This window comes from Euleptes europaea, chromosome 18 (genome assembly GCF_029931775.1).
Source record: "Euleptes europaea isolate rEulEur1 chromosome 18, rEulEur1.hap1, whole genome shotgun sequence".
NCBI classification, from domain to species: domain Eukaryota; kingdom Metazoa; phylum Chordata; class Lepidosauria; order Squamata; family Sphaerodactylidae; genus Euleptes; species Euleptes europaea.
In genome coordinates this window covers 17,478,374-17,487,457 of record NC_079329.1, presented here as the reverse complement: position 1 = coordinate 17,487,457, position 9,084 = coordinate 17,478,374, and the positions used below count along the sequence as shown (strand labels likewise).

The 9,084-nt window shown below is 47.2% G+C and overlaps 1 protein-coding gene across 1 annotated transcript; it reads left to right on the top strand.

Annotated features, from left to right (window-relative positions):
• Positions 1–438: 438 nt before the first annotated feature.
• Positions 439–6,569, top strand: LOC130490578 (zinc finger protein 397-like). The gene is made up of 3 exons (XM_056864399.1): positions 439–1,168; positions 3,723–3,831; positions 5,581–6,569. The coding sequence occupies exons 1-3, from the start codon at positions 470–472 to the stop codon at positions 6,567–6,569; spliced, it is 1,797 nt and encodes a 598-aa protein (XP_056720377.1). The 5' UTR covers positions 439–469.
• Positions 6,570–9,084: the final 2,515 nt, after the last annotated feature.

The window sequence follows — 9,084 nt, the reverse complement described above, 5'->3', positions numbered from 1 at the left end:
TTCCTTAAGTGGTAGAGAAAGTCGGCATATAAAAACCAACTCTTTTTCTTCTCCTCTCCAGTTACTTTACCAAGGGGGCTGGTTTTAAAATCCGAAGGTCTTTCTTTGATTCAGCATAATTTCCTCTGTTCTTTGTTTCCCTCAGGAAGAACCCATGGCCTTTTGGATGGGGAATCTCTTGTGATTTGTCTCAACAAGCTGTGACTGTCCGGTGACCAGGAGGGCAGCTGGTAATCCAATCCACAAAGTGGGAGCTGTGACGTGAGCTCTGGGGCCAGAAGAAGACTCTTATCTCACTGTTGTTTGAGGGACAAAGCATGGGACTCGGATGGAATGATCAGGTCTGAACCCTGGAGCTGACTAAGGGCCAGTCAGAGAAAACCAAAATGTTTGACTAGAAGGGAAAACGGCATTTGGGGAACTTCTTCCCAAGGAAGCTGTGTGAAAGTGAATACAGCCTCTAGTGGAAATGGAGGAGCATGCCCGAACAGGTCCCGAGGCAGGGGAGGGATCCACAGGATCAGGAAGAGACCCGTTTTCAGGCCAATCTGGAACGACCCGGGACATATCCCAATGGGCAGCGACCCGACAAGAAGGGGTATCTCAACGCTTGGAAACGCCGTGGCAAGAGTACTTGAAAACGGTCCAGTATCCCTCTTCAGGATGGGCAACGTCGCAGCTTCCGGACTTGGCTTCGTGGGATGACGTGGCTGCCTTTGACCGTGTGGTGAACGCCTGCCAGTGGCCTCGAGAAGGGATGAGCCGCCTCATGCCCGCCCTCAGCGCTGACGCCCAGCAGGCCTTGAGCAGCCTGAACGCCAGAGACAAAGGAGACCACGGAAAAGCCAAGCCTGCCTCCCTGCGCGGGAACCCCAGCAGCGCCGAGGTTCAGCGCCAGCGTTTCCGCCAGTTCCGCTACCAGGAAGCGGAGGGCCCCCGCGAGGTTTGCAGCCGGTTGCGGGAGCTCTGCCACTCCTGGCTGGAGCCGGAGAGCCGCACCAAGGAGCAGATCTTGGAGCTGCTGATCCTGGAGCAGTTCCTGACGGTCCTGCCAAAGGACATCCAGAGTCGAGTTCGAGAGCGTGGCCCCGAGACTTGTGCCCAAGCAGTAGCCTTGGCAGAGGGGTTCCTTCTGAGGCGGCAAGAGAGTTTGCAAAGTGAGCCACAGGTGAGACAGCTGAGGATGAAAGGTGTAAGCCCCGCTCCACTTATGTGGCATAGGAATTAGTAGTAGAGTCAAGCATAGTTTGCTTGATTATGCAAACTTGGCTAAAATGACTTTTATGACGAATTTTACTGCAAATGAGTCAATAGAACAGTTTAATGAAAAAATGGCAACCGTTTTATAATTATATATCATTAAATCAATAGTCAAATATAACATAACGTAAGAAAACATATATTTAGTTTATAGAATTAACCACATGAAAATGTATCTTTATAGTAATGCATATCTACTATAATGAATGCTTATTGTTGCAGATGTTTACCTACTGTAGTATGACTTTTTAAATGTTTTTTTTAAATTTATCAAACTGATAAGACTATATTTCACGTCTATTGCAAACGGACTACCCTTGCCCCCCCTTCTTTCCTTTTGTATCCCATATATATATATTGTATCCCACTGTTTGGCCACAAAGTTCATTTGGGCCAGTCATTTCATCTTGGCCTGACCTGCCTTCTGAGGTGGTTGTCAGGAAGGAGAACCCCCCGCCCCGAGCTCCTTGGAGAAGAGGTGGGGTAGAAATGTGCTAAAGAGATAGTCAGGTGACGATACTGAGAATGTATTCGCTCTTTATATTTTTGATGATGTAATTTCGAAAGTAACTGGTTTGTGACACTATTGATGACAGCTGTCAGCATTCAGTGTGGAAATTCAAATTCCTGTCTAAGACATTTGCCATTAGAATAAATTACTCAACTTTAAAATGTCTGTTTCCTTTTGAATTTAAGCTGCTTCCCCTTACTATGTGGAAGAGACAAGTGAGGCAGACACTCCCCCTACCGACCAATGAAAAAAAATATTAAGCGTAGCTCTGACTTAGTGGGTTGGCCCTAAACCAAAGTTGATGTAACAGAATTTTTTGAGGACCACGTATCTTCAGACAGGGGACTGCATGTTTGAATGTTCCCCTCTTGAGAAAACCAGCCCAACCCTTGTATGTTGAAACCTATCTTATCATTTAAGAGGGTCGCTCAGATCCCTGCTCCCTGATATCTGGTGTGTAGGAATTTTCATTCATGCAACCTCCTCTCGCCTACAGCTAAAGAGGTACAGTCCAGGAACAGTGTTTGCCCCTGACCTGCCGTTTGTATAGAGTAGTGTGGTATAATGGTTAGAGTGTCCGACTGGGATCTGGGAGACTTAGATTCAAATTCACATTCTACCAGCTCACTGGGTGACCTTGGGCCAATCAGCCTCACTCAGCCTAAACTACCCTTTGGGGTGGTTGTTATATGAAGGTAAAATGGTGGCTAGGATAGCAATAATGTAGACCACATTGGGACCCCATTGGGGGGAAGACAGTATACAGGCTGAGTATCCCTTAGCCAGAATGTTTGGGACCAGAAATGTTCCATATTTTGGATCTTTCCGTATTTTGGAATATTTGCATATATATAATGAGATATCTTGGGGATGGGACTCGAGTCTAAGCACGAAATTCAATTATGTTTTATATATGTTTTATACACACTTTATACACATAACCTGAATGTGTTCGGATCAAATAGACTCCCTAGCCCACATTGTTTTAGTATGTCCACAAAATAATATTGCATGAAATAAATATATCACTCTCTGGATAAAACAGCTAAAGAAGCTTTCTGAGAAGTGAATACTGCATTATCTGCTGTCAAATAGATCCGTCAATTGCGTGAGAGATGTGGCAACTTTTCTCTTTATAGTGTCAAGGAAAAATTAAATTCCATCTCCCCTTTTTAAAGTGTGAAGTGGTTGATGGCTAGCCAGTGGCTGTTAAATCTAGGGGAAGGAAGGAAGGTAGTTTTAAACAATATTTTTAATAATTTTGTGTACACTGAACCATCAGAAAGCAAAGGGGTAACTATCTCACCAAAATACCTTTACCAGCAACAAAACAAACAAACTAACAACAGCAGGCTTTCAGTCTTCACCTACGAAGCTGTGTACACAGTTATGTTTTTAGGCGAGAAGAAACATCAGAAGCAGTTGAGGGACCAGGAAGTTGGTCTTCTAAGGATGAGGAGACATTCCTCTGGATGTCTTTTTAAAATGTTTCCTCCAGTCATCTGCCTCATTGACAACAGTTTTTTATCTTAGAAGTCCGGTTTTCAGGCCATTCCAGTTTTTGGACATCCGATTAAGGGATACTCAACCTGTATAAATATTTAAATGAATCCCTCCCCCCTGTTTTGGAATCATTGAGGCCATTTTCTGGCTGCAACGTAGCCCATTATGTACTTTCTCTGTCCTCTGGGATTTTGGGATGGGCATATCCAGGTGTTTATAGTCCAAAAATGCATACCTGCAGAAAAAAAAGTTGCCAAAGAGAGTTGTAAATCGTGGAGGACATTTTGGTTCAGGCCTCCATTTCTGAACGTCTTCCACTTCCTGGCTTTTGCCCTGACCCCCAAACAGCATCATTAGGTTTAAAAAATATTTTGGGGAGGCGGCAGAGGAGAGAGGCTGGGTTTCAGGTGGGCTTCCAATCTCATGACAGAACTCTTCTTCATTACAGACGGCAGCCCTGAATCTCTCCGAAGGCCAGCGGACGGTGTCAGACGCCCGGCAGAGGCAGCTCAACAAGGAGGCCAGGCAGCCTGGGAATAGGAGGGCCCGGCTGTTGGGTAAAACCTTTCTCTCGCGTCTTCTATTCGATGCCAACAGATTTGGGCCTGTGGAAAGGGGTGGGGATTACTGGGAGATTTCCCCTCCCTTGTCAAGCAAAATGTGGCTGTGAGGATTATTCTTGGGACATACCAAAGGCCAGTGCTGCTTCAGCTTTATGGGATCCCAGTGCATTTCTGGGCTCAGTTGTAAGTGCTGGTTTCTCACCTTTTGAAGCCCTGAATGACTTGGGTCCAGAATACCTGAAGAGCTGGCACCACCCATCTCAACTGATCTGCGTTTTGAGATCCATGTATGTGCCTTCTTATGGAAACTAGCTTTAGCTAATGTTAGGGTGTTGGGACCTCCCTGTTCCTTCCTCTAGGAGATTGATGCTGCCCCACAGATCTTCTGGACGAAACTAAAGATTTTTGTTTTCTGGAAGGAACAGGATTAAAATGGGGGAGGGGGGCTTGTTTTTATATTACCGTGCTTGTTAGATGTTTTTGATGGCGTTATTTGAATTATATTTTAACTTCACGATGGGTAGCTGTGTTAGTCTGTCACTAGCAGTAGAAAAGAGCAAGAGTCCAGTAGCACCTTAAAGACTAACAAAATTTCTGGCAGGGTATGAGCTTTCATGAGCTTTCATGAAGTTATCTGAAGAAGTGAGCTGTGGCTCACGAAAGCTCATACCTGCCAGAAATTTTGTTAGTCTTTAAGGTGCTACTGAACTCTTGCTCTTTTCTACTGCTAGTGACAGACTAACACAGCAGTGGAACAACTTCCCTGTGCAACTGAGGAGTTTGGGTGAGCTATAAAACCTTCCTGTTCCTTAGGAAGGCTAACTACTGATAGTAAAAGGAGGTGCCACAAACTACTTCCATTTCCCATCCGGGTACTGGCTTAAGAACAGCAACTGCCAACATTCTGTTGTTGGGGTTAACATTGGAAATTGGAGGGTGGGGATTACCATTAACATCTGACTCATTTTATTGGGTTGGATTTATCAGACTTTTCTAATAGAGAAAAAGGGAGGAGGGGAGGTCATTTTTGACTTCCCAAATAGACTGTGTTGGGGTCGTGGAACCTGCATGGTCAAAAGCCGTGGGAGATGTAGTACAGAGAAGAACTGGGTAAGACTGAGTGAAAAAGCAGGCTGGATCCAATCCATTGTAAACCACTTTGAGCAGCAAAGAAAAGTGGCATAGAAGTATAGTAAGGTCATATTTTGGAATTTCCGCTTTGCTTTTGGCTGACTAGTGAATATTTTAAAACGATTGTTGTTGTTCTACTATTTGGCAGTAGGTTATCATTGCTGCTAAAATTGAAGGTGCATAATTTTTTTTTTTATCACTGCTGATAATTTTATTGTAACTTATGGCTGTTTTAATTGTTTTAAATGGTTGTAAGCTGCTCTGACCCAGACCTAGTCTGCGAGAGTGGCCTAAAAATCCAATAAAATAAACAAGTTGATTTCATATATTTACAGCCATGAGATCTAACGTCGATTTAGAAAACGAGCACAGCAACCAAAGCAGAAGTGTTCAGGCGCTTGGACGTTGTGTTTTCAACCACATTCTCTGTTGCTTCTGCATAACTACAGAGTTCATTTTCATTCGTTATAATTTATTGCAGCACAAGCCCAGCATTGCCTACGGTCCCAATAACGCAGCTATTGTTTCATTATTTCATTATTTCATCTCTAATACATGTCGGCCTTGAGTAGCGATAATCTGAACTGTCGATTTGTCTTCCATATCCCTTAGGTGCCAAGACGACAAACCGAGTCGGTGGTCAGGTGCAGCATCCAGGTGCCAGGGAAGAGGGGGCCCGCTCAGATTCCGGGAGGCCCAGGAAGAACAAACCCCACGTCTGTATCGATTGCGGGAAGTGTTTTGCGCGCCCCTCGGAGCTGGCGAAGCACGAGAATACCCACACGGGAGCAAAACCCTTCCGCTGCTCGGAGTGCGGGACCAGGTTTAGCCAACTCTCCCACCTGACGAGGCATCACCGAATCCACACGGGGGAGAAGCCGCACTCGTGCTCCGAATGCGGGGCGGCTTTTGCCCAGCGGTCCTCTCTCATCAGCCACCAGAGAGTCCATTCCGGAGAGCAGCCGTATCGCTGCACCCACTGCCAGCAGTGTTTCAGCCACCATTCGGCACTTAAGATTCACGAGCACATCCACACTGGTCAAAAACCGTACATTTGCCTGGAGTGCGGGAAACGGTTTGTCTCCTCCTCCACGCTTAAAATCCACAAGCGGATCCACACGGGGGAGAAGCCGTTTTCATGCGCCGAGTGCGGGAAGCGCTTCATCCAGCGTTCCAATCTTATATCGCACCAGCGGACGCACTCTGGGGAGAAGCCCTTCTGCTGCGGCGTGTGCGGGAAAAGGTTCAGCTACCCGTCGGATCTCACCAGGCACCAGAAAATCCACACGGGGGAGAAACCGTTCCCCTGCGACGAATGCGAGAGGAGGTTTACCCGGTTCTCCGACCTTGTCATTCACCGGAGAATCCACACCGGGGAGCGGCCGTATCGCTGCCTTGAGTGCGGAAGGAGGTTCCGGCAGAAGAGCGCTTTGGTGACGCACCAGAGGATCCACACGAAAGAGAAGACGGCGAAAAACAAGCCTGTAGCGTCAGCAGAACCACAGGTGAATAGTGAACAGAATAGCGAACAGAAAGCCAGTGAGGTGGAGGAGAAGGCAGACATTTCGGAGGAAAAGGAGAAAGATACGTCGAGTACCTAGAGACAACTGGTCTTGTCCCGTCTCCCAGCACTTGACCAATCCCTCTCTTACTGGCAAGGAAATCTCAAGTAGGGGTGAAGCGGTTTCATCTTGTTTCCTTGATAGTTTCTATTCTTTCTCCGACACTGACTGTTCCCCCTGCTGAACATAACCTGGTTAGGGGACTTGACTCGACTCAGGACTTAATGCAATGTTAACCCCTCTGCCTCGTCCTTACCCCAGTGAAGTCTTCTGTGTGAAAATGACTTATGGTGGGGGGCCTCTAAAGAAGACACCTTCACCTCTGCAGTGTCTGGGATAGAAATCCCAACCACAATTCCCAGTGCATTCCCCCTTTTCAACCCAAGGGGGGAAATTCCCGCTTTCTGCAAGAGTAGTCGCTGGCTCCACTGACGGAATGAGGAGGAAGTTGACTGCGGGAGTTGGCTCCGTGCTCTGCCTGTCTGTACCTGGAGTGAAGCTCTCTTGAAGATGGGGACCTTCCGGCTCCTTTGCAACATCACGTTTCTCTAAGCAAAGCTTTGTGAGCTGTTGAGATGAACGTCCCTCCTCAAGCTTCCATAATGTCTGCTTCAGTCCTCAGTTGAACATGCAGGGAAGAGACTATGGAAACTCTCTTATTCAGACACTGGATGGCTACCATCACCACCACGTACTCCTTGGAACCTCCCTAGGGGCATCTTGTCCATCACTGAATGCAGAGTAATCAACAATATGAATCTTGGTCTGATGCAGTGAGACATTTCTTCCATTCAGGGGGGAGCAGGTTGCGTAGTTTTGTACCTCCTTCCACTAGGGGGACTGCATCAACCATAATTCCTAAGATTTTTCTCATCCCCCCCCCCCCAAAGTGCTGTGGGGTTTGGTACAGGGCGAAGAGGGCCGCATGGGTGCTGAAGGATCTCCGTGCCAGATCGCAGGGCCGGTGTGGTCCCAGGCGTTTAGGCACAGGAGATCTTGCTCAGCCATGAATTTTGTTGTACGGGAAAGCTGCTCTCTCTTTCTCTCTCTCAGCCTGAGTCCCCTGTCCGTACAAAGGGGGGATAGCAAGGCCCTACCTCACCGAGCTGTCGTGACGACAAAGAGCGTAAAGACTGGCTGTTGCATCCTGCATTGGGCATGCTGTATAATCAGTGTAGTAAGGGGTCCCGTCTTGACCCATGGGGATCTGCCCAAACAGTGGCCAGCCTGTTCTGTGTGACTCGCTGGAGTATAGCCAGTGGTAACAGCCTGTTTGGGAACCCTGTTGTTGTCCTTTGTGGAGTTAAGCCTAGGTGTCTCCCATGTAGCGGGGACACCTTTGGAGATTCGATTGCCCATGACGCTTTGAAGTGCCAATATATCTATACGCAGTTGGATTCCTCTTGCCTCCACCGTAAATTACAAAGGCTTTCAAGGGGCCAATTCGCACAGTGTTTCCCTCTCCCCTCCCCCCTCATTCTTGGGGGGAAAATGCAGTATGCAGAATAGTAAGTCATCCGCTTCAGTGAGTGCTACTAAAAGCCGTTCCCATTCGGCATAATGTTTCCTCTAGGTATGCGGAGCTGTGAGTGACTCCCGTTTCTGGAAAAGGAAATCAAGACAGAGAGGACCATGTGAATAACAGTGGTTTGGGACACAGGTGGTCTGTGCCGTGGGGTGAACAAGCCCTGTGAAGCTTCAGTTCACCACATGGGCTGCATGGACCAAGAACACCGTTTTGCTGATATTAACCAAATAACGGATGCCGATATTAGCCAAGCGGTTCCGGGGTCAGCTGGATCTAGCAACTATTGGTCAGGAGCACCCAATATCAGGTTGTGGTAAACCTGGCTCAGAGATGCCGAGAAATTTCACAGTTTCTCCTTGACCTCAGTAGCCTGGATAGCTGATCGGGGTGCCAGAGTGAGGGGAGCAGGGAGCTTTCCACATGCTCAGTGGTACCTTTTTTTTCCCCTTGAGAGGACCCAGTCACAGGGCACAGAATTGTTCTGTTTTCTAGGCATCGGTGCACTGAAATGAAACTGCAACCGGTGGGTCACCTCCCTTCTTTTCTCCCCTTGGTGTTTGAACATGCGGGGAATGGTTAACATTCAACATGGTGTACGGGTGTGAGGGATGGGAATAAAATGGACGATACTCTCTAGGAGTTCCCAAACTCCCAAGCTGCATTTTTCTCAGTTTCTGAGAAAGGGGTAGGTGAATCTCTTTTTCGGATTAATGTTGCTAGTCTTCTGTCTCTCTCTCTCTTTTTGTTTTTCATTGTACGTGAAAAATCAGCCATTTTAACACAAAATGGCAAGGCTGTTACTGTGTATATGTATATTAGTTTGGATGGGGGGGAGAAAACTGGTTATTCTTCTAATGATTGGGGGGGTGAATAATGGACACAAACGTTAGGGTAGGATTGTGAAAGAAAGTAGGCTCAAGGGGTCGGGGTGGCAGAAGAAAGGCTGAAGGTCTTTAACCAAAGTATTTTTTAGAAACAGAGATATTCACTGGTCAGCAGAGGCTGCATGCGAGGATTCCTTCTTCC

Excerpts from the sequence above, each read along its gene's own strand:
- LOC130490578 (XM_056864399.1), top strand. The coding sequence starts at position 470 with ATGGAGGAGCATGCCCGAACAGGTCCCGAGGCAGGGGAGGGATCCACA. Across the intron at positions 1,169-3,722 it reads GTTTGCAAAGTGAGCCACAG|ACGGCAGCCCTGAATCTCTC; the intron begins GTGAGACAGCTG and ends TCTTCATTACAG. Across the intron at positions 3,832-5,580 it reads TAGGAGGGCCCGGCTGTTGG|GTGCCAAGACGACAAACCGA; the intron begins GTAAAACCTTTC and ends CATATCCCTTAG.